General features: G+C 41.8%; 1 protein-coding gene across 1 annotated transcript; it reads right to left on the bottom strand.

The window, feature by feature from the left end:
- Positions 1-222: 222 nt before the first annotated feature.
- On the bottom strand, positions 223-19,762 carry LOC118429781 (glutamate receptor ionotropic, NMDA 2A-like). The gene is made up of 15 exons (XM_035840413.1): positions 19,249-19,762; positions 13,255-13,423; positions 11,773-12,214; positions 11,143-11,257; positions 9,389-9,597; positions 8,125-8,303; positions 7,357-7,479; positions 6,851-6,967; positions 6,222-6,451; positions 4,462-4,622; positions 3,918-4,099; positions 3,566-3,667; positions 3,067-3,218; positions 2,346-2,542; positions 223-1,410 (listed from the first exon to the last, which is right to left on the bottom strand). Exons 1-15 carry the CDS (start codon positions 19,669-19,671, stop codon positions 1,167-1,169), a joined length of 3,045 nt encoding a protein of 1,014 aa, XP_035696306.1. The 5' UTR covers positions 19,672-19,762; the 3' UTR covers positions 223-1,166.
- Positions 19,763-25,389: the final 5,627 nt, after the last annotated feature.

Raw genomic sequence — 25,389 nt, 5'->3', positions numbered from 1 at the left:
CCGGAAATTTTTCACCATGCAATCTCATTGCCCATAGGGTGAGACTCTATATACTTCCAACACTCATACGCTGCTTTTTACAGGTTCAAAAGAACCATTTACAGCAGACTGGCGTATCATCTCAGTTCATGGACTTGCAGTGAAAGCCACCTGTCGGTTTGATACCAAAAGACACGTCCGGCTAGATATACATTGTAATTGTGAAGGATTACCCATGTATCAGAGATGGAGTTGCTCAGCTGCAGATTTTACATTTGTAACCATAGTTATTCAACAGGATACGGACTGAAACATCTAGAGATCGAAACTAGGCGATCACGTTGTACAGAGATAATGATGGTAATGACCTCAACATGATGCGAGTTATGTCTTTCATATTCAGCCATCATGACCGCACTAAATATTTTAGTATGCCGTCATATGATGACATTCCTTCGTGCTTGTGACAAACGGAGCAGGTATACAACGATTACATTTATTTTCTTTTACATAGTTAACATTTTGTGTGGCTGACTGACAATGTATATGTGTGTTTTTGTAAAGTTAATTCAAAAGACGAAGCTTCCTTTGTCAAAATCGATTCAAGGAACTTGGCATAAGTTGTCTCTACATCACCCTCGTTTCTTCCACTTGTAGATATCTGAGTAGTAATAGTCTCTCTTTTTGTCACAAAAGAGCTTTTTGTCACAAAAGATCCTTTTCCTTAATTTATGGCAACAGCAGCATGTGGCACGGATTCGTTACATACACAAAAATGAAATATCGACCAATCGTCGGGCCGGGCATTGCTCCCCGTGATATGATTGACATCTTGACAGCGGAAGGTCGCTGCTGGGTGAGTTTGTTTATCGGCTTCTTTTGTTAGCTTTGCCGGTATGTACCGTAGGAAGGGCGAGCACACAGGTTGTAATTACGCTTAATGTGACGAACGACACCCGTACTGTTGTAGAGACGGAGACTGATGACTTAGTGTTCCACACGTGACTTGACACATAGTTCCCGGTGATCCGTGAACGGTCCATCAGCTGACACTTCCACCTCTGTCAGCCGTACGCCAATACATCAGACAATAAAATCGATAGCAATTTTTAAAGGAAGCGTTAACGTCTTAGAAACGTCACGGCTGGAGGCGTAACGCTCACGCTAACCCTGTTGAGTTTTCTGCTTCAGTCCTCATTAGCATGCTCGGCAGTTTCCGGAGAGGAGGCGCTACCAGAGGAACTAGCTCGGCTTGTGTTCCCGGATGTGTGAGAAGTACTAGTCCCCTCGTCTTCTGTCCCATCGCCACCGCCCGTCAGTTGTTGCACCACGTCATGAAGGGACATCAGGGCGCCAGGTGGCTCCGCTACTCTGGCTGGGACGTCTTCGTTTAAAAGTTTCTGAACATTTAAAACTTCGGGAATCACCTCCCTGTGATAACACATCGCAAGCATTATTCAACATTTGCACTACTTAAAGTAGTTCCGACCAGGGAAACTCATAAACATAAGGTCTTGTCAAACATATCTTCTATTATATCAAACGTTCCTATCGTAACACAGTTTTGATTAAAAATGTCAGAATTGCATTATCCTTTGGAGCTTAACCTGCAGTACCGTTTCTGACCGCTGGGAGGAGATTGTACAACAAGACCGTCCAATTGCCATAGTCTCACCAAGATGAGAAAAATAGACTGACAAACGGATTTCAATCCTTTTTTCCCATTTCAATACCTTATTTCACAATCAAACACTTAACTAGTACAGGATTAGACGTAGTGCGGACAAAAAGAAAATCTAGACTTTAATGTTGGGTCATATAAGTCTTTAACAAAGTCTTAACTATCATCTGAGGAAAGCTCACTTAACAGCATTTTGAAAAGAAAATCGCATTCATTTCCAAAGTATCTAGTTTCACAAGTAAGGATTGGCATTTAGATTTGGTAGCCCTTTGGAAACTACGCAAGGATGTAGATCCCCAAGGTAGCATATATCTTTGACCAGATATCCAATTGTTTCGTTTTTTGGGAGGTCTTTTACATTGTCATTCTTGACAAAATGTTTATACTTTGAAAACTCATGTTAAAGCAGCCTATATCGAACCCCCATTACGATTTCCCAATCCAAAAAAAGACCGATTCTGGTAACTTGACGGACGTTTTGACGATATTTCGCCCGATGGTCGCGAAAGGCACTACGGATGAGGCTCTGGCGAGCTATATGTCTTTGTCCACGAAAGAAAGAATTTCCATCTTGAATGTTTTTAAACGGTCCAAACGATGTATGCGTGGTTGTCATCTGTAAAGTCAACCTAGTGTGGCCTTTCCAACTAAGGCCTGAAAGAATGCACGCTATGTTACTGTATACCTGCTTGTCCCCGTGTCCCCCTCGAGCTCCTCCAGCCGTGTGAAGGCCTTCCGCACCTGTGACGTCAGAGCATGGATCTGTTCCTGGGCTACCTGACATCCGGGACATTCATCATCTAACGTGTCTACGGCATGGACGAACTTGTGCTCCGTCACCACCACCCGTTCTGCGCCGTTTATCCGGAGGCTACCGGTGCCCTGCAGGATAGAAGTATTTTCTTCAAATCATAACATGACTCAGCAGCTAGTGTAACTTTCGGGTACAAAGGGCGTAGTGTGACGACGAGTCTCATGATTGTCCAACAACAGCGGATCAAGATAGATATTACCAACAAATTACAATGTCTGTCAAACTATTGAGCTTTCATCGAAAGCTCTTTGTCAACCTAGGCAAATTACTAAAGCTGTGTTCTAGGAAACTTTCATCCACGGATAATCATCCAAGCAGATCCTACGGTAGCATAAGATGTTGATAGAGGAGTGAAGTCGGCCTAGGAGTTTACATTGACTCCGGTAGCCAATGCATACTCCTATAGGCCGGCTTCACTCCCCTGTCAGCTTTTGATACTACAATGTATCAGAATCTTATGCCACCGTAGAATCTGCTTTAAGATTAGGCTCAACATATATACTTTGTATTAGTAAATCTATACGCAGTTGGCTTCAAAAGCATTTATAACCGCACAAAATTAAACTGTGCGAAAGCCCCTGTAGATTCGTACCGCTACGTTCTCGTACACAGGAGACGGCGGGATGTCGCTGTCTGACAGCATGGGCCACTTGCCGATGAACACCAGGTACTTGTGCACCACGTGCTCCAGACAGAAGATAACCAGGCTGAGCGCGATGGCAGCAAGGAGCAGGATGAAGACTCCTGAAGAAAACAACATGTGCTGAAAACAGTCGTTATGGAAAGGAAAAGATCTCCTCTATTGTTTTCTAAGTTAACAGTGTTTTGTTTACCAATTAATATTTTGTCACGAACGATAATATTATTGCACCAGGGAAATACATTTAGTAAAAGATTAATGCATGATGTGCATACAGAGTGAATGAGCAAATGGATCCATTACCACTGTGAAAAATGTATCTTCCGCTGAATTTGAACTTGTGGTTCCTTAAAGTCCTTAAAAAAAGCCATTTGACAATATGTCATCATTCGTTTTATATGTATAACGTTATATATACAGGTGGACACTGATAAACTTGTTGACTCCCAACCTGAGCAGTTCTCGATGGCGAGGCGATGGGTGTTCTTCTCCAGCTCCTGTTTCCTGCTGCAGAGTCCCTCCACCCACTGACTCTTAAACATGTCCAAGTACCCTGGGGGGAAACAAAAACAACAGTCATTTGTGGAATTCTAAATGTATCCATGTTTCATGACGTATGTTACAGTAAGCTACTATAAGTGTACTTTAAATCGGTGTCCAGCCCAATATTCTTCAACGTGTAGTTCCCTAAGTGAGTGTTACGTTAGAACTTATTGTAATAGAGTAGGAGCAAATAAGATCATCATATGATAGTGTTTTCTTCACATGTATTTGACATATACCTATAACAGGACGAAACGTACCATGATCGTTGTAGGATAGGATGAGTACGTCGATTGTGTTCTTCCACGGAGAACCTTTGGGAAACGCCACCCCGTATCCAGTGGAGGCGAAAACGTTCCCGACAGTCACCAGGTTACAGCCATCGTCCTTCCCGGCCAGGTACTCCAGCACTACAGCGTCGTAGATAAAACTGTCCAGTTCCCTGGGGTGAAAATTATCAAAGCAACATCAATTGTTATCTTACAGAAATGATATTTACGATCATCTTCATAAAATGATAAGTATGCCGGTGTCGTCAAACTCTATGTATATGCAAGGAGTATATGTGATAGTACTAGTGTGCTATCAACCGTCAAGTTTGGCTGCAGTGTGTGTATGCATCGCTAGAGGAACTGTTCAACTAAGGTTATCACGATGATTAGCATTTCTTCAAACAGTGGGGTGCTTCAATAACACATTCATCACTTTCGACACCATTTTAAGAGCGGCTTTCATAATTTAATCAGACGTAATTGGAATTCAGTGTTCTCAAAATTATGATTTCGTAGAAATGTTTTTTTTTACCCTTTCTTAAGAGCTTCTACGGCCTCCTTGGCAGACCTGGTGTTGAACTTCTGCATGTAGCTGTACATGCGCGGGTAGTTGTCACGGATTTTCATCTCCATACTGGTCCCCACCACACTTCCGAACTTGAAGGACGGCTGAAACTCCTCTGGACGTTGGAACTGGGGGAAAGTATCATGTGTGTTTAATACTGACAGGAGTATCATGCTCAACTATGTATTATGATAATTATCACAATTATTATTATTAACGGGATGCAATATTTCAGCGAGGTAGGTTAGCGTACATATAGATGCGAGTCTCAAGCGCCGAGGGAAAATGTTATTGTCATATTCATGGTATATGTTTAACCAGGCACATGACCTCTGTACCAAAAGTGTCAACAACAATATCAGATGGTTGATAGTCTGACATTTTAGAGTGAGAAATGGTGTATATTTTATCCAGAAATCCTAGACCCAGCAGTCAGTATCAGAAGCTACAGTTGGAGAGTGATGACATTGCACAGAGTTTCGGGTTACATAGTCAAGGTGTCCTTTAGGGCAAGGGCAAAGGTTTCGACACTTCGTTTGCCAAGTTGTAGCGTGGGAAATGTACTTCCTATACTCCAATATCAGGGGGATTAAACCTGTTTCAGTCGTAGCGCGTACTCTAAAGCCATGATATACGGGGTGAACTCCTGCCGGAGGATAACAACATTAGTCTCCAATCACCGCTGGTTCGGAGTTGATATTTCAACAGTAAAGCCGGGGTTTAAATCTCTAACTCCCTCATCCGAAATCCAATTCTACCAAAACGCAAGTAGCAGAGGTTAATATAAACGCCTTTGCAAGCAAGGACATTCTTCTACCCAGGAAATCTAAAACAGTATCACAAAAGCTGAACCTTCAAAGTGCTAGTAATTTCATCAAGAAAACACTAGGCATTAATCTATTTGGTTCACCTTTGCGGTAACCTTGGATGCTGAGGCAACCCGCAAGACAAGACAAGGAAAGTTCAATCATCAGCCACATTAATAGAATTTATAGCCAGCTTGTGACCGGGGTCGGAGCGCGTGCAACAAATCATCACAGTACTTCATAGAAACAGTGTCGGGTCTCTCCTACCAATTACACGGGGCAGGCTACTTTTGCACCAGTCGTGCATCATGCGCGGTTTAACGTTCCCCGGCACACAGTGATCTACTGCGGTTGCCATCATAAAGGTTATTGCTAAAACCTAACGTAGCCGCAGGACATCAGCAAACTAAATGGGTTTTTGAAACGGCTTATAAAGGTCGTGTGGCGTTCAGAATCGATCAGAAAAGTGAGTCTGGGAGTAATAGGAGACCTCCTGAAGGTTTCATGTGGTAGGTGCTATACATCACACTTACTATCAGCGGCGCCTTCCCATTTGTTTGCATGTTTTATATGGATCTGGGACAACGTAGATGAACAGACGTGACTCTTATTTCTACATCAGATCAGGGCAGAGTAAGGCACAACGTGCTGAACATGAAAACTGCAAAGTTATGTACTTATCTAATTGCCTTCAAAAGTAAATGAAAAGTCAGCGCTTTAAGCTATAGAACATCTGTTGAATGAATGCATTTCATATGCGTATACAGGAGTAGACATAGTAGGCGTAGCGTAGACAATTACAGGGAAACGATTAAGCAAACTGCAAGCGTTTTGCAACCTACTAACATGCGTTACTATTTGTTAGACAGCTTGAAGGTACGTTCCGAGTCACCTCAATGCTGAAATGAGGCTAAAACTCACTCTCGGATCCGTCAGTCCCGTGATCTTCTCACTGACTTGTTCCTGGATCATGAAGGCCGCCAGGTTGGCTGTGTACGAGGCTATGAAGATGGTTGAGAACATGGCCCACACACAGACCATGAACTTGGACGCCAGGCCCTTGGGAACGCGGATGAGCGGCATGGTGTTGTTGAACAGGAGCGTCCACAGCAGCCAGAACGCGTGGAATGGAGCAAACCTCTTCGATGGATCTGGTGGGCAATTCAGGCAAGTTAACCACTGTTTGAACGGACACGTTTCATTTGAAAAGGGTTCAATAACCAGCGTGCTGGTTGGTCTGACGCTGACATTACTGGAAACAAAATAGAAAAGAATATATCTTCTTCTATAACATTAGAGAAAGGCATGTACATGTGTATATTTAAAAGAGTACAGTTCACTGTAATGACATGTACCAGATGTGTATGATTAGAGAGTGGTAAAATCACATCTATCTGAGCTCCCTTTCATGTCTAATATCATGTATATCTAAGCCACGTACGTTTAATATGGTGTCTCTCAAAGGTTTTTATGTCAATCTAAAGATCACAAGCTTTCGTGATTCATTCAGGACTTTGCCATGTGACAAAATGAATATTGCAGATCCTCACCTTTCTGTGGATATCCGGCTTGACCAGGTCGCAGTTTCTCGAAGAGCCACAGCGCACACGTGATGACGTTGATAATGAGCACGGATATGATGATCCATAGCGTGGCGTCGTATGGTTCTGACGACCAACACAAGAGAGTAGGAGTCATACCATTTGTGGGAAACCTTTCCATTGTGTAGGTTGTGAAGTTGTTACATTGATATTTGAATTGAATACTACTTTAAAACTATCAATGGCATCTCACCGAGGCTGCGGAATCCTTTACTTTGTAATGGAAATTCCATGGGAAACGTACACAAGTCATATGACTTGACAAAAAAACACACAGAGCGTAAAGTAATTCGTGTTATTTATCGGTAAAACTCGCTGAGCGCTCTGACAAATCGCTCCGAAGTACTAAGTGAAGCCGCCTACGTACAACAGCTTCAGAGAGACACCCACTTTAATAAAAGGCACGGGGAACTTGAGATATCTCTGTATCATACAGTATGTGCCCCTTGACCTACCAAGAAAGGCTGACGGTGACACAACTCCCTTCTTCTTCGCTACCATCACCTTTAAGCCTGTCTCAATAAAAGGTACGGAGAAGTCAACCGCCTCCAGACGTTCCTCTGTGATCGTAAGAGACCCTGCGGGAAAATAACAGATGTTGCAATAATCTTCATAGCTTTGGTAGGAGCCAATAATATGTGACTGACATAAAGTACGCGAGGCTGATGAAAGGTATTAGATGGTGTCGCTGACTGAGAATATGGAACATCATAGTATAAACCTGACCGGATTTTGAATGAGGCATTGATCTTGGTAAGCGTGTCTCTCCTTTATAGGACGGAAGCACCGGTTACTCATATAGCCGATGCTGTACGTACATGTAGGGCCGATATGAATGAGGAGTTTACCATTGTCAATAATAACCCACAGAGGCTATGAAGACAGGAGAACAAGTTTCAACACATTAGAGACACAAAGCAAGGTTCTGTTTTTAAAAACTAGGAAACGTAATGATAGATTGTGATATTTTGATGCAGTATGAAGGCTTTTAATCCCCATACCGGTCTACCCTCCATAGCAGTTCATCTGGGCCTTTTTTTCGTCTTTTGTTTGGCTCATAATACATTTTGCTGGCCATCTCTTTTTGTACTGTAGGTCCGTACTACGGGCCGGCAGTACAAGTGACCCAGTACAAAAATAACTGGCCAGAAAAAAAGTGTATTATGAGCCAAAGAAAAGACGAAAAAGTACCCAGAGAGCCTGCTATGGAGGCTAATACCGACCTACTGCCATGTCCGCTGTCCCGTTGATGAGGTCACCGATGATGCCGTTCCAGTTCCCGCTCTGTACCGTCCCGTGCCGCCCGTCCGCCACCACGTAAATCTCCACCGTGAACCATGCGTCATCCTTCAGCTGCTCCAGCAGGTCCATACAGAAACCAGCACAGCACTTATCTTCTCTCCTGGAAATACAAAGTAACTTTAGTCTTACGCTAGAGCCACCAAATTTAATGAGTTTTCTTAAAATATTGTTGGCAACAATTTTACGAAGTTTGACAAATTTTCCATTTTTTCTTGTTGCCATGGCAACCGTTTGTTGACAGGCAGTTTTGCCAAAAATCACTATTTTTGGTTCTAACTATGTATTTTTCACATTTATTTGCTATATTACTGCGATTTTGTTACATAAATAAAATCTTGTATTATTCAGCATATCTTTCATAATTATATCTGCATAAATTATGCTAATTAGATGACGTCATCAGCCCAACATCCAAGATGGCGGACCGAATGGCCAGATCAATAATAACAAGCTAATTATCCCTTAAAATTTGTAACTACCTGGTATTTTTTCATCAAAAACCATCTAAATGAATGAATTTAGTCAATTTCCATTGCCCTTTGTGATTATTTGTTGCAAAAAAAGTATTTTTAAAAATTCAAGGTGGTGGATATAATATGGCGGAGCCCAACTCGTAAGTTAGATGTGCATGACGTCATTTTATGACGTCATATTGACGTCATTGATGTTGCTATTGGCAACGCAAGTAGTAATAAACATTATTATTCTGTTATCTGCACTTGTTGTTACATTTTTGTACCATAACTTGAAGTTTTCTGAGAATACCCATTTTTCATAGGTTTGGCCAATGTAATCAAATTGATGACGTCATAATTACGTCATCTTACGTTAACGTAACGTCAAACGTCATATACTTGTCAGATATTATGTCGAAATTATGTCCTGAAAATTTGGTGGCCCTACGGCACGTCGTTTTAGAGTTATAGGACTTAGAAGTGGAGGGCCTCAAAAGCCCCCCCCCCCGGTATATGTTCCTATACAGTATACTGCATTTTGAAATATAATTTGAGGTAGTTGTATTAGGTTTAACCAAGGAGCTTTTATCAGATAAAAGCTCCTTGGTTTAACCTCTTCTTCTGTGGCAATGGAAGGCGAATCTACCCATTTCTTCCGTAATGTGTAGTAGAATACTAGTAGAAATTTCTTATGGCTTAGAAAACAGATACTAGACAGGGCTGAGCTTACTGTCCATTGGAGTCGAACTTGGTGCACGGCAGCGCCGCTTTGGTGCAGTCCCCGGTGACGGGGGACAGATCCGTGACCATGACGAACGGCTCCTCCTCGATGGTGACGACCTTGAGGTGCCGCTGATTGACCGGGCGGGGCGCCAGGTACGAGTTACCCGGCCAGATGATCCCGTTCAGGGAGATCCGGTTCATGATGATGGACCCAACCTGCCGCAATCATCACAGCTTAGTTATTTTATGTACCGAGTCGGGGGCCGATACCGACTTCCAAGCACCTTTGACCTATCGCCGACGTCACACATCCGGGCTGGACGTGTGACATAGGCTTAGGGTCATTTTTAGTGCAATAAGGTAAAATCGCCTTTCCATCCTTTTCACCCTGCAATTTTTTAAGATCATCACAAATTGAGTTGAGGTTTTTGAGAGCCACATGTAGCTTGAGAATTTACATTATAGCTATTCTTCCTGAGGTCTGTGGTCCTTACTAGGGCTGGGTACCGGTACAGAAAATTCAGGTCCAGGTCCGGTTCAGGTCCAAAGGATCAGGTCCAGGTCCGGACCTGAACCTGGACCTGATTCAGTATGACTCATACCAATGGTCCATTTCACTACAAAGAAATCTGTCTGGTGGAGTATTAGACTTACACTGGCGTTTTAAAATCCTACAACGCTAACTGCACCTGTACGATTGGCTGTAAAACTTGGTAGAAATTACTATAAACTCTACTCTACTTCACTCTTGTCATTTTCTTCCAACTGCAAGCGCCAAAACGTGTGAATGCCTGATAAAATGATATGTTAATTTTCTAATCGGTCCAACATCCGGTCCACCTAATTTTTTCAGGTCCGGTTTTTCTGGACCGGTCCAATAAGAAAAACCGGTTTTGTACCGGTACGCTGTACCGATACCCAGCCCTAGTCCTTACCATAAGTACACAAAACTACATGACACACAGGACAATAACATTATACGTAACATGCATGTACAGATCCACCCCCTCCCCCTCCACTGATACTAGTAATATGCGCGAGCTGCGTAGACAAATTCTATCACCCTTATTACAGAACACCTAGAATTAATCCAAAACCACAAGACTAATTTTCATTGTGGAAATTGATTCAAAATAAGCTACTGTCAGAGTACGTTACAAGTAATTATAAACATTACGTAAATACTGTATTGTCTAATAAAGCTAAGGGCCGTCGTGCTAGATCTAATTTCGTACCAAAACATCAATATCTCAAAGGACGGCTGATATAATGGTGCGTGACTCCGGGACACTTTGTGTAATGAAAGAGAATGCATGATGCAATTACATAACCCCGACAGTGACGTCTGTAGAAGGATTCAAATTATACACGGTTAACCAACATAGATATATATAGCAATATTATAAAATGTTTTGGCTTCAATTACACTCTCTAATAAAGTCTCTGTAATAATTTGGCAATAAGTTTGACACACTGCCACACGTAATATATGCTTTATAATAAAAGTAGCTTTGAGTTCCCGGGTACCTCTAATGTATGTAGCAGTGATAGTGATTAAGGTTCATTAAGTTCAATCGCCTAAGGAACCACATACAGCGAACAAAATCACGCTCTCATCAGTAAATGACGTTTCCTGGCATGTTGGGAATAAAAGCGAAATGAAATCGTGAGAAACATACTAAGCCTTACTTGATGTCGCTTGTGAGAAACGGAGATTAAATGACGGAGCTGAAGTACAAAATGAATGTTTTATATTCTTACCCGTTGCCATGTCCCCTTGGAAGCTACGTTCAGGATGGCGAAATTAGGGCTGTAGACCAAGCCATCAGCGCCGAATTTGATGTCACGTTCCGGAATGGAGGCATTTTGCAGAAAACTGTTGAAAGAAATAAAGATTATATACCAAAGGATATTATTGGACTAGTAATATCCAACACAAAAATTGGACTCATCCAAATTTTTGACTAAATAGTACCAGTCTTTGTCAAGGAATGAACATTCCACTGTTGTCGTGACGTCACGTTATGCAGATAGAACACGTGACTCGGTAAGCAGTAATCATACGTTGCAGGAAGTCTATGGCGCCCACCGTCTCTGTTCAGAGATGGTTGTAAAGCTCTGATGTAGATGGCTTCTTTGATCCCTCTGGCGAAAAAGTCTGGTTCTATGTTAAAGATTTTAACTTTGTCCAGTGAGACCGAATGACCCGTTGATTCTATGTGGATATGTTGGGAAACTTCTGAGGTTTTTGAACTCGGGCGTCTGTGTTCAAAGAATGTTAACCTAGTCTTGAGTGATCCCTCAGCCATCTACGTCAGAGCTTTCTGTACAGACCACACAAACGTTTATACTTTTATTTTTTTTGACACAATACAGACGACTAAAACTCACTCTTTAAACGTTAATCTGTCGCTTTTTGTCTGTGAGGTGTAGTTCCAGCAGGTGTCACTCATGAAGGTCTCAGACACGTCTCCTTTGGTGAGGTACTTCTCCATGGCCGTCCTGTAAACAGACAGTCCGTCCAGGGTCATCTTCCTCGTGCTGTAGGACGGACTCTCGTACTTTATCCCCAGCAGTCCCACTGGATACTCGTACGGAGCTGTAAGCGCGCTGTCCAGATCACCGATAACAATCTCCGGCACGATCCACACGGAGTTTTCCGAAAACTTGCCGACTATCTCCGCGGCCGGTAGGAGGACGGTTGCCTCCTGCTTGGTGCAGTACAGTAGGATGATACCTGAGGTGATGTCCCGGGCTAGAGACATGTACAGGTCTATTTCTTCCATACTGTCCAGGTCAAGCGTCAAGACGTTTTCAACACCCCAGGCATCACCTGTTGGTGAAATGAAAATTATTCTTTTTGTTATAGTGGTAGATTTCTTTTCATTGGCCTTTGGGTGTCTTTATCATGTTAATTTGTTCAACAGTATAACGTAAAGGGTCATATATGAGGCATTTTACTACGAAGGAACAGGGCATATGTACTACACACGTCTGTTGATTGGGAAGGAGAACTTCACATACAACAACCACTCTTTAGATGTGCAGAGGGAGGTGTGTGGTCTTTGAACTCATCCAACGTATCTAATTCGCTCTCAAGACGAGATGGCGCTAGACGAATTCGCTTGATTCCAGGACCATTGAGACTAAATAGGCCGAGTTTAATGTTGCTTCTGTGGGCATTTACGGCAGATGAGCTGGAATGAGACCACTCGTTATATCGTCAAATGACGCATTAGTGAGGCAGAATGAGCATGAAATTGGCATTTGCGCGGCTGGTGACCCTACTTAAGATTTGAATATGACGCTCTTGACATTTTGTTTGATTTGAAGTTGGCGACGTTTCTAAGGAATTTGGCCACGATTTTGAGAAAGACATATGAATACTCTTGATGAAGACACATTGGCAGGTGGAAATATGTGAAAGAGTGTCGGCTTAGGGGTTTGTATGAGGGCATTTCGGCCACTGTGAGACGCTCTGAAAACAAGAATGCCATAATTTGCATAGGTCCGTTTTCCTAATTTCGACTTAATGTGATCAGCTATGGATGGATACATTTGTATCCATAAAAGAGATCAATGGGGATATGTCTTTGACATCCCAATTTCAAATTCAGGTCAATTCAATTCATTTGGTGCCAGGGCACAGTAGCCCAAAATACACTGACATGCCTCCAAAGATACATAGGGCAGTTTCCGTATAGCTTACTGGCTTAGAATGCATTCAACTACATGAGTGTCAAAGTTGTGGCTTGTAGACAAATTTGCACAATTTTTCTGTTATGCCCCTGGACTGTAGCGCTAGTTATAAATGATGGTACGATTGCATGTTCGGAGAGCTCATTTTGAAATGAAACACAAAGACTGACTGACCCTCCTTCTCCACCTGCTCCTGGAAGTACCGGATGAACGCCTTGTGTCCCGTGTGCAGACTCGTGATGATGGAGAAACGTGTCTGGAAGAAGAACTTCAGGATACTCAGCAGGGCCGAGTACTCCTGCTCAACCGACACGCCGAGATGGACGAAGTTTGGGAGTTCTTCCTGTTACCAATGGTAGAACAGACCCCAGTTCATGAGGTGAAAGGTGGAATATATATGAATAACACAAAACACATTTACTTAACAAAACAAGTTTTGGGTGATAAGTTTGTAAACCACCTCATCATGGCGTAACACATCAGGTTTGCACTGTGGCAATCTGCATATCCGGACAGATCTATTTGATTCACTCATACCGAGAAGAGTCTCTATACTGTGTTCGATAAGTATGGCGGACACTTTCACGTTATTCTAAAACACATCAATGCAACATACTATCCGAGGGGCAGCCCTAACCGAAACTAGGTACTCATTTTCACCTGTGTGAAATAAGGAAATTCGTGTCTGAAAACTGAATTTCCCAAGGGCACAACATCGGCACATGTCAGGGGATCCAAACCTTGCACCTCTGCCAAACACTCTAGTGTCTCGCCACTCAACGCTACGGTGAGAATGATTAATGCATTGTGCGGTTTGAGATCCCCTAGTCAAGGTCATTTTAGATCAAGTTAGAATTGGTAATGTCAATGTTAGCGAGCCTATGCATTTCTTGTCTGGGTCCGGATTTAGAAGGTATCAACTTAATGTATAGACCGATGTGGCCAGCTGGGACCATTTACAGTTAAGGTTACGGAGAGAGCCGCTGAGATAGCTAAACAAGCTTGGCCTGGCAAGTAAACTGGAAGTATACAACTATGCAAGACGTGAGGCCCGGGGATTTTCTATGTCACTGTGCCTTCAGCAAGTCATATAAGGAGCATAACGCGATACTCGAACATGTCGTATTTGAATAGTGTTCATCTTTCTTTGACAGGAATGCTTTGAATATGATGTTTGATATGTGACACTAATCTGTCTAATGTCCAATGTTTGACGTAGACGCACATTGATACGATCTCACGTTGTGTCTGTCATCTTTGCCTAAGGAAAAAGACAGATCCTTGTGTAAGCTTGTTAAGCATTGAAGCTGTGGCGTGACAAAAAGTGTTACGCATCAATCCGTCTTACTTAGCCCAAGTGTATGTATTAAATAATTGGGGGCAGTATGGTAGCGTCAAGGGTCAATCAGAGCGCACGCCAAATCCTCGGATGGCTGTTCCACCCAGACAGATTGGCAGCGTCTGTGGCACCCTTCAGAATAACCGTGCGTGGTGTTAGTTGTAATTACATGGGAGGATACTCAACTCAACAGGTGACCAGAACAAAAATCGAATCAAGATCAAGTTGATGGCGATTGGTATTGACTACACGCACATGATAGGCTGTGGATGAAATCTATGGCTTTATCGCTCTACACGTCCAGTGATCTGTAGCACACGGAATCCTAATAAAATGGTCGAAAGGGTATGATATGAGTGTGCGAGAATTTTCCATCACATATCCCTCCAGCACGATGTTGGTACGGATCACCAGAAGCGTTATATATGGCGCAATGGCAGCAAGTAAAAGATTACGGTTAAGTTTTATTCTGGGTTTGATGGTCTGTAGTATTGATCTTAGAGTAAACTGTGCGTGTCATAAATGTACTACACCGGACGATCAGGTCACTGGTAGGCCTCTTTTGGACTTGCAATTGAAGTTTACTTATATAAAAAAAAACTTTTGATCCTTTGGATTTATACTGTAATCATTGCTTGTCGCTCAAATAGGTAAAAAACGACAACCGAGCAAGGAGGCGGCAACGATCTTGTCATGTAGATCCAAATGGATTAGAACATGGCAAATACAGGAAAGCTTTTCTTGTCAAATTTGCCCTCGTCTAATAAAACTTTAGGTAACTTGGAGCAGGCAGGTTCTACTGCAAATTGCAATGTCAATGTACCAGAAATGACACCGGTGGGGACCCTCTGTCCGTCCCGTCGATACGTACAATGTAAGGTATTGGTCAAGCTGACCTGGTCAATAGTTGCTCCAGGACACCAGGAAACCCCAAACCATCACTCTTGTCCAATTATCAGGATTTATAGTGCAGTTTTACAGCTCGATAACATGATGTACGGCATGCGGATGGCATACTTAAACGTGAGGAAAATAGGAGGTTTGAATTATGCATTAACGGTAAAGACTCGCGCACGGGGGTCTTATAAATCACAAACACATTTGCCTCTAATCTGCCTAAACCAAAACAACCGCTGACTGTTAACTTAAGACTCTCCACAGAGATTGCACCGCCATAATGACGAATGGAGGTTTATTACTTCGCCTACAACTGATGTTGATCTGACAAATTGTTTATGCACCGTGCCTCAGATACTCGTAGATAGTAATGGCATGGTGTACTTCCACGTAATTGCACAATAAATTGATAAATTATGATACAGTAGGGAATGTTAGATTACTCTTCATGTGGTAAAGTAAACTATGATGCATCATTGTGGTTATGTTTATTGATTAGTGTCAATTTCAAGTCACCAAGAGGGTTTGAAAATTATATTTGTTACTACAAGTTTGAACTACGAGCTGAAGAATATTTCAGTCACAATAGTAAGAATGAAAGTTTGAACATGTTTGAGCAATATGGATATGTTAAAGACATTGTGAAAGTAACTATACGAATATCGAATTTTTAATCATCTATGTGATTTTTTCCACTGTTGGAAGATGTTCCATATCATCGATTTGGATTATTTCCCACATAAAAGTAGGAGTGAACTAGCCTCCATTGTTTACTTATTATATATTTTTTTATTTCACAGCTGGATACTGGTGGCTCTTTTGTGCGGAGGTGTCAGATAAACATAATTTCATTGCCAAGTACAGGAAATGTGTGAATTGCCCTCTGACCACAGATTCAATCACAAACTTTGTAACATGTTCAAACATGTTGGAACAAATAATGAATCTATGTTGGCACAGGTTAGAAACTGAAACATTAGAAATTTAACATAAGATGTTCGAATCCGATAGAAAGCCTTCAAATCAGTAACTTATCGTTACAAAGGTTTCTAAAATGTTAGAACAAAATGCAACAAACACCCACGTACGCGGTAACGTGAAGTTGGCAATACAATACACAGTTGTGACGCACTCAAAAAAAGTGCTGATATGTGTTTTGTTGCTAAGCTACCACCAAAGCCCTATAATATGATCTTTGCATGATTGCCTTTGAATTATGAAATATTATGTTGTTTAAGTCTACATTTCCTGGTCCTAGAGGACTTGTGAGATTCTTTAAGTAAACGTAGCTTCTCTGTGTCCGTACGCGTTCTGAGTTTTATTGCAAAAAAAAGAAGGCCATTTTGTTGCATTAGCTCCACAGCTTTTGGATAATACGATAACCCAGCTTATGTGAATCCAATACCACTAGGAGTCCTCTCTTAAGATATACACGGCTTTAGTATACATCTGTCAGCCCTGGAGATGAAATTAGATCGGTTAAATCCATTCTGCAATATTACTTCACGTGAAGTTATTGCCCCTTTCGTTGCCGTTTATTGCGCAAGGGACAATTTGATTAAAACAATAAGAACTGGTATCAACCGTAACGCGGCGGTGACAGAACTTGGGTTAAGCTTCATTGCTTATGTTCTAACACATCGATCCATTAACATTACGTTACTTATTCTTGTCTCCTCATTTTCAATCCCCTCACGTGTGCAATCAACCCGAGCCATTCAGCGCACGTCCCCTGGGGGAATTACCTATCACGAAAAATCTTAGGTGACAAATAGGCCCTGCTATATAAAGGATTTAGCAGTCAAAAAGTGAGTTTAAAAGTATTACGTGTCCAATTTAGGAAAAATTGATGCAAACAAGATAACGACGATGCAAGCAATGGCCGTAAAGTTCTATACTTAGAAGGAGAAAACATATCTATCAGTGTCATTTATCCAGGGTGTAAAATTGTGCTATAGATACCATAATCAGAGCGTAACTATTGCAACACATTTGCGACTCAGGAAAATGGTGATGAATGAAGCCGTGTTTGTCGGCAAAGTTAATGCCCTGTCACACTTAGTCGACTATGGCCTCCAGGCTAATTGCAAGTAGGTCAAACAGCGTTCGGGGCTCTGGTGGGAAAAAGGTCAACGGCGCTGCTTGCGGAACGGTTGTGACATGGTCATCATGGATGATACACATGGCTTAAAACTGGTTAGGCTTAGGTCACATTTCTAAACCGAGGTCCTGCCGGGCAGCTTTTGGGAGGGAAAATAATGATATGAAAGACATCAAAATGCACAAAATGTCAACGTAAGATTCATGGGCATAATTTGTGTATATTTCCAGGTATACAATATAATTTTTCGTTATCTTATACCGGGGCCCGTTTTGCAAATGTGACCTACGCCTTATGCCGCTCCGAAACTGTCAACAGCCTTAGTTGGCTAGTGGGTTTCAAGTTGATTTCGGTTGTTGTTTCCGATAATCACGGCAAAGTTGTTTTCGGTCATAAGTGAACGTTGTTTTCGGTTGTTTTTGGTAATAAGCGAACCTCAGTATTTCTGGTTGTTTTCGTTCGTTTTCGGCCGTTTTCGGTAATAAGTGAGACCCGTCAAGGCTAAGGTTGGGGAAATATCCTGGATTTGTAACAGGGGCTTAACTAGAGTTCAAACGTTGGCAATTTAGTCCCATTTGCTAAGCGCTTTGATTGGGTATACATTGCAATGACGTGTGATTGTGTTATTACAGGCACATTTTGAATAGCAAGGTGGTACCCTGTAAAGCCATATGGTCTGCAAGGTTTGTCTAACCTTCCATTCCTTTCCATCCCATCCAATCTTTGTGGGACATAATGGCCAGTCAAAAAAGGAGAACCCAACTGGCGGTCACAGCCAGTCAACGTCAAAAGTATTAATGCACAACCCATTTCGGCGCTTATTTGGCAACCGGGTCAAACATTAGAGATCAATGTGCATTTCAAAGTTTACTTAGATGAGCAATTCATGTATCTGTTGAGGAAGATTAAGCATAAATGGTAAAACGTACACAAAAGCCTTCCTATGCGTCGTCGGTTTTAATGCCAAGCTTAAAGTGAACAGAAAATAGGGATTCACATTCTTTCTAAGGAAAGCTCCATTCTCAGAGATTTCCATTTGCGGCTCAGTAGTGTAATGGCTTCTAAAGCACCGCAATTTTGGAACTTTTTAGATAATCCTTATTCTCTCTCAGGTCTGCCATTGTGAAGGTTCTTTTACGACATTATTCTAGACATGTTATCAGTTCAAATCATTGCAACATGCACGTGCGACAGTTACAGATTAAGCAGAAAGTGAATGGAGGAGAATCAACAATGTACAGCTCACATGGCTTCCTTCCACCGGGCGGTGACCGTTGATCAAGTGTATTTTAACATTGAAGAAGTGTATTTTATACGTCTGTGTGTTTTATTATCATTAAAATCGTGATTTTACATATTGGATGATATTCCAATTATAAAGTCATAAAAGTCAAGGTTTGGTCGCTGGACGGTCTCCATCCAGTTGAAAGTAGCCCAATATCATGCAGTTGGATATGGCAACGACGTGTTTATGCCACATTGATAATGAGTACAAGAAAGTTGATTTACGGCGTACTTGATCATGAGCCTCATGAAATCATGTTCTACGAATGAAGCGTTAGAAAGTATCCAATCACAAAGATAATGTGATATTTTCAAGACACACAGGAGTACAAATATATCACACTATTTGCAAACAACCATGTCTTGGCAGCAATGTATATTAACAAAAAATAATATCTGCAAGCTGTATATCCACAGGAATGGTGATAAAATGCGTGCATAAATTAGTAAGAAAGTACATTATACATTTTTACAACTCTAATTATTCTAACATACATTGTATAACTTTGATCTGGGGATAGAAAGATAAAGTGAAACATAATCTTACCTGTCTCGCCACGACGCCGGACATGCCCCTGTAGGCGCTGATGACCGGGATGTCCAGGTACTTGGCCACCATCATGACGTACCTGGCAGACAGGAGAGACATGTCGTGTCCTCCAGCGAACAGGATGGCGTCCGGTCTCCTGGGCACGGCCTCGTCACAGGCCCACACCATGGTACCCATGGGGTTACTGCTGTTCGCTACCATGGACACCGTGTCTATGTCGTTACCTCTGATGGGACCTTGTGTTCTCACATCCTCTAGAAAAGACATCCTTTCTTCTTCGGACTCGAGAATCGCAGCAAGCGTCAGGGTCCTTTCTTTCCATAGTGTGCCATTTTCTACAGAGGCACCAGCCAAGATTGTTCCAATTGCGAAGCAGAACGCGCCGAAGTTGGCTACTCTCCTTGAAACCATCATCTTCATCCTCTACACGATATCCTCACTGCACTCGCTGTACATTTCTTACTGCAACCTTACGTGGCGATCTGTACAAATGGAAATGACGAGAATTTGAAATAAGTTATTCTCACTGTTATGTAAACGAACACATGTCCAGGTCGGAGATATGCCGGCACATCCAAAGTCGACAGTATCTTTATAGAGTTCGTATAATACATTTCCCAGAGGGAGTATCTGGGAAAGGTACCCCAGGCTGCGGATACTTCCCAACATATTAAAAGCGGTTTATCGATTTAAGACTCTAAGCATCCCGGTCTAAATCTATATAGCATTAGTATTGTTATGTTCTTGACCCTGTGTCAAAGGTCGTAGCTTAGGCCATTACGTGAGTTGCTCCTAGAAAAATTGGAGGTTTCACCTTAGAAGAGTCCAGCAACCCTAATTGCATCACGGATAGGACCTTAAAATCTTGTACACTGGTGAAAAATATCCCGATTAAGCTCCGTTTTAATACCCAAGAGGTCGCAGAGTAATCTTGGTGCAAGCAGAGGGGTGCTTTGATGATCGCGAATGAATCTCATTTGCGTTCAATAAACATACTTAGACGTCATGTGGCCTTTCTTCGTGTTTCTTCGATCGGTGAAACCCGGATACGTACATTTGGCCCTCTCGATCAACGTCAACCAGACCGGTTATCGAAGGGGAAATTACTGCACTCTTATAAAAGAATCAAGAAACTAAACGTTTTTTTACATAGGTAGTCCCACTCACACAAAAAACTAGATGTGAAATATGAACCTCTCTCGTGCAATGTAAAATGAAGTAACTGGTAAATGAGACTGTAGGGACAATGGCTTGGACGTCAGCTTCATTATAAGACCATTACGTATTCCGTAATTCCGCGAGGATTGGTAATGATCTGGCTCGGCGCCCTGAAAGAAGAAGCTGATGTAGGTGACTGAGCGCATGAGGCCCAACAAAGAGATCGGGCGCGACCTCAGAGTTTAATTTGGTGTTTGATGAGTTAAAGAGGCAGCAATGCCACGAGGTACCACCCGCATAGAATAACCACACTGATTTCGGGTGGTCATAAGTAGAATAAAGCGCAAGCACCTATAGAGCTTTGGTGTGCAAATCAACTTTTGTTCAACTTTATCTACCTGATAGTCTTTGTTCTACAATTCTGTAAATCAACATAATCAAATCAAATACAAAACCAACCAGAATTCAAGTGATCATGAAAAAGGAACGAAGCACAAACAAATAGCCCATCAACCTCCTCGACGAAGAGAATCCGGAAGACAATATGATTATCTTCCCTGTGGTAACAAACTGTGCCTATTCTAGGCTGTGTAAGCCGTAATTTCCTTTGTGCAATTTACCTTAATCAAAGAAAGCGTTATTAGAGATAAGTATCTTCTCGGCTATTCTTCTTCATGACCATTATGTCTACTCGGATATAGCTGTGTAAGAACATTTGCCTGCCTTGGCTGGTGTTACCTTAAATCACGTTAACAAAGTCGATACATACGTATATGCTATATATACTTCTATTTCTTTTCTAACGTTTTGGAATTGAAAATCCACACTATCCAACTATTGATGAAGGAGGCACCGACAAAGCCACTGTTCGTTAATCTTATGAAATATTGGATGAGGTGATATACGTATTTACCTATGGATGGGGATAATTGAATCAACCGACCTCAATCTCTCAGATAATATGGTGTTCCAGATCTATTGATATTGAAACTGAGGATCAGGTCACCACAATGTTATCCATTACCTTGTGTGACAAAGCTGTGTGTGATGGACCTGGGTAGAATCTAGCACACTACTATTTTGTGGTGTCTGCACTGTATACACATACCGGATGGGTGTCTCAAATTACTAAAACTCTTATTAATAAATACTGTAAAGATTTTGGACGCTTCGATATGTAAGTACGACGTTAATCAGGTACATAGTAATTTGGATCTAATTACCCTAAAACCGGCAAAGCCATCGATTGTCCATAGATTATATACAGGCATTACATGTACGTGGTGCTAGACTACAGTGATGGTGTTTTTGCGGATACTCTGTCATGTGGCTGTGATAGGCTCAGAAGCTGTCTGCCCTGCACGGTCGCGAATAACGACATTGGGGTTAACAGGAATAACATTACTCTGCAAGCAATGCCAACATTTCATTTCGAGACCTTGCGGTGATGCTATCATCCCTGTGGGTATTGAAGGTGAAATTGGCGAGGGTCCAAACACTTGGGGATCTTTTCTCCGAGTGTCAGCCTGCAGGCAATGCCCCTACATACATGTACATAAAAGGTAGTGTCTCCTTATCAGCACTGCCCCATCTGACTAGCTGCACTAGTGATGACAGGGACGTATAAATCACTTTTGGTAACTGTGGTTTGATTGTGATCTGTAGACATTGACACCATCCTTCATTGGATACTCCACTGTTGATAACCACACAGTGAACTTTTTCAAACTCTCAGAAAACACTAACTTAAAATCAGTGAAACAGTAGCATCGTGCGGAATAATTTCTTATCATCAATATTCAGTCAGATTTATGTGCAACTGCAATGTGTCTCCCAGGATGGCTGTGCCTCTCACACAGACATCATCGTTGAAAGACGTATCACTCAAGACCAGAACTGTCGCTTGTCCTTCCGTACGCCATAAATATAAATGTGACCTTGTCCCACGTCTCCATAGAATAGTCATTTAGCCCTCGGGTCAGAAGATTAGTACCTTAACTGACAATCATTAAGTTGTACACGTTGAATTTCAAAACACCCTTAAACAATAAGGTATGAAATGTATGAAATAAGGTATGTTTGAAACAGGTCAAAGTTCCATTCGTTTCGATGACGATGTCACTTGAAAATGTACTTCTGTCCACAACTTTTAATTGTAGAGTGGTTCTCTAAACTCTTGTATACGAAATGGCGTTCTAGAGACATTGAAGGGTAACCATTCTGTTTTCAATCAGACACTCTGGCAGAGTGTGTGATTGAAAACAGAATGGCTACCCTTCAATGTCTGGGGCAATTGAGCGACCTTCGTTTAATGTCGTAAATATGCATATAGCTTCTAGCCTTATGCGAGAACCGTAGACAGCAAAGACTGTTCGGGGAGTTTGCCACCATAAGATCTTCTCCTTCGTGGGCAGGAAATGGCTTTTTCTCATCCCGAGGTGGTTTCGAATGGTTGTTTCTGGTGCAATATACATGCATAATACGTTTCTCAGTGGAATGAACATCCGGTCTTCAAGTCAGGAGATTACCTTCTTAACTGGAAAACTGCCGATCCGCAGGAAAACACACCTTCCATCAGATTAACAGCTAAAGAAGCTCGAGCGAGAATGTAATGGCGGTATATGACATAAGTCAACATAAAGTCTACTGTAGTTCGTCTGTTCGGGGATTTTACCACCACATTATTCTCTTCTTTATGAGAGGTAAAGGCTTTTCTGCATCCCGGGGCAGTCTCTTGCCCTTGTTTGCTGATGTAATATACATGTACCAGGCAGTAGTCTAACTTTGCCAATGATGAAAAATCGAAAATCGCTTAGCAGTATAATAGATTCCTCCGTACATTACCCTCCACATTAAGCAGACAGCTGCTGTGAGGAGATAAGCTGGTGATCCTGATATTCTGTAGCTACAGGCTAAATGGAAAACTTCCGAGTCTGATACAGACCCCGCCAGTCTTGTTTTTAAAGTCATTGAATCACTAGCTATGATGTTTAAAGAACTTTGAGTTCAAGGCCAGCAATTTCGTTGACCCTGACGATTTCTTGACGCTGACAGCTTAGGATATTCTCTGTCCCTTCAACTATAACTTTAATTCATATTCTCTCGCGAGATCGAGACTAGACCATTCTCCGCGTCCAAGATGTACTGGTAGGTACCTTCTCTACCTTTAATAAACAGTCACTGTTAGAAGAAAAATTGATAGTAACTATAATTCAGCAAGTCACATTTAACATGCTCTGAATTATAGGACTCTGTGTACAAAGCTATGTTTGTCTTCGTTTTAGTAGCAGACCAAGTCTTCTTTGCCTCACATAGCGGTTCCCTAAACTTTCCTATTACCAACCCATTTTACCAGGACTTTAGACATTAGTCGCTACCAATGATTCTCATATTAGATACATGAAAGGCATGAAAATGGATGATGGATGTCGCTGGCTTGATATTTGGTACGGAATCGATACCATTCTAATGAAGTCCCGTCGTGGGCAGCTGACTTCCGCTTCAAAAGGGTATAATGGTTGACCTCCGTACGGGAGTTCAAGATAACATTCTTATATCATTCATCAACTTCAACTCAACACCTCAAGTTTTCTAAGAAGGTCTTAGCAGTACCCCAAGTTCGAATACCGTACGTTTGGAGAAAAGGGCAAGACTTGAATAACTAATTCTTGATCAACTGGTAGTGTGCTACTGCAAAGTTATTCAACAGGAGACTGTTGGGATGTCTAGATATAAGGGTAAAGTTTCGAATAGAGTAAATGCAATTGCCTTTCTCGAGGACACCAAATTGTGCCAGCATTTTCTCTTTAATCTAGATACACATGGATTTATATAAAAGGCTACAAAATTCCTAAACGCACGATAATCGTGGAAGCAATAAAATAGCATCAGCCACCCTTAGTAAGGAAGATTCCTTCCACGAGACCAAATCGTCTCTTGGGTACTAGAAGCTATCAACTGTGTATCTTCCATGAGGACAAAATCCTTCCTGGCGTCATGTTAAATATGTAAAGGCAATTCATAAGGTCAGAGTCTTTGACCTCACTCTACTCTGGTATGGATCGCCTGGAAAAAGTACAATGGAAAAAGGAATTCCCGTATGTATGGGAATCCAGTCGATCTCAGTTTACAGTAACATCAAGGAGGAAGTGAACATGAGTATGCATGGAGAATTGTATGAGTACCAAAGCCTATCTTGTCTTGACTGTTGTAGGCTTATCTAAAGTCAAGTCAAGATAATTAGCTATCTTCTTGCAGTCTTTCTTCTAGATTCAGATCTTCTAGATTTCAGGCTAGATCAGTGGCAGCAGTTTGTTTTACAACTGCTGGCAATCAGCCCGTGAGGGCACACTATCTTTACAAATGAGACCTGACACTTTGTTCGCTCAGCTCAAAGTACATACGCAACAGACGTTGAATGTTTTATCTACTCGTAGATAGTCATGTCTGCTACAGTCTGCTGGTTCGCTTTGTCTCTAACCACCCATGGGGGCCAGCTTGGGGAGAGCCAGGATGCGAATATCAAACGTGCATGTGCATGGACTAGATAACGCCCATTTTTATAGTCATTACGTGTTCTGTCTGAATTCTGGTTGGCTGTAGTGGTGACACATGCATATGAAGACCTCGCAACTTTCTTATTTCCACTTCAATGAAACAGGAGTCCCTAAGCGATTTATCTTCTTAGACACAGACTGAGAGTGTTACGTTCATAGTTTATGCATCATGACTGATTGATATAATCTTCATATAACAAGAATGTCATGATTTGTAATCTTGAACTTGGAAGTATCATAATGGCGCATCTATTTCTCACCGTAATAAACTACAGTAAAGCTCCTCTCTAGGGTCTCTTGGATTTGTCGATGACATCTTGTGTGCATCACTTTGAGCCATGAGCATGACTTTGCATGACCAGTTTGTCTTGTACTTTTGTGGTTAGGATTGCGAAGCACATGCAAGCCTTTCACGTCCAAAAAA

The sequence above is a fragment of the Branchiostoma floridae genome, chromosome 13, assembly GCF_000003815.2.
Source record: "Branchiostoma floridae strain S238N-H82 chromosome 13, Bfl_VNyyK, whole genome shotgun sequence".
Classification (NCBI taxonomy): domain Eukaryota; kingdom Metazoa; phylum Chordata; class Leptocardii; order Amphioxiformes; family Branchiostomatidae; genus Branchiostoma; species Branchiostoma floridae.
The sequence above is the reverse complement of the archived record's forward strand: the minus strand, read 5'-3'. Positions and strand labels throughout refer to the sequence as shown.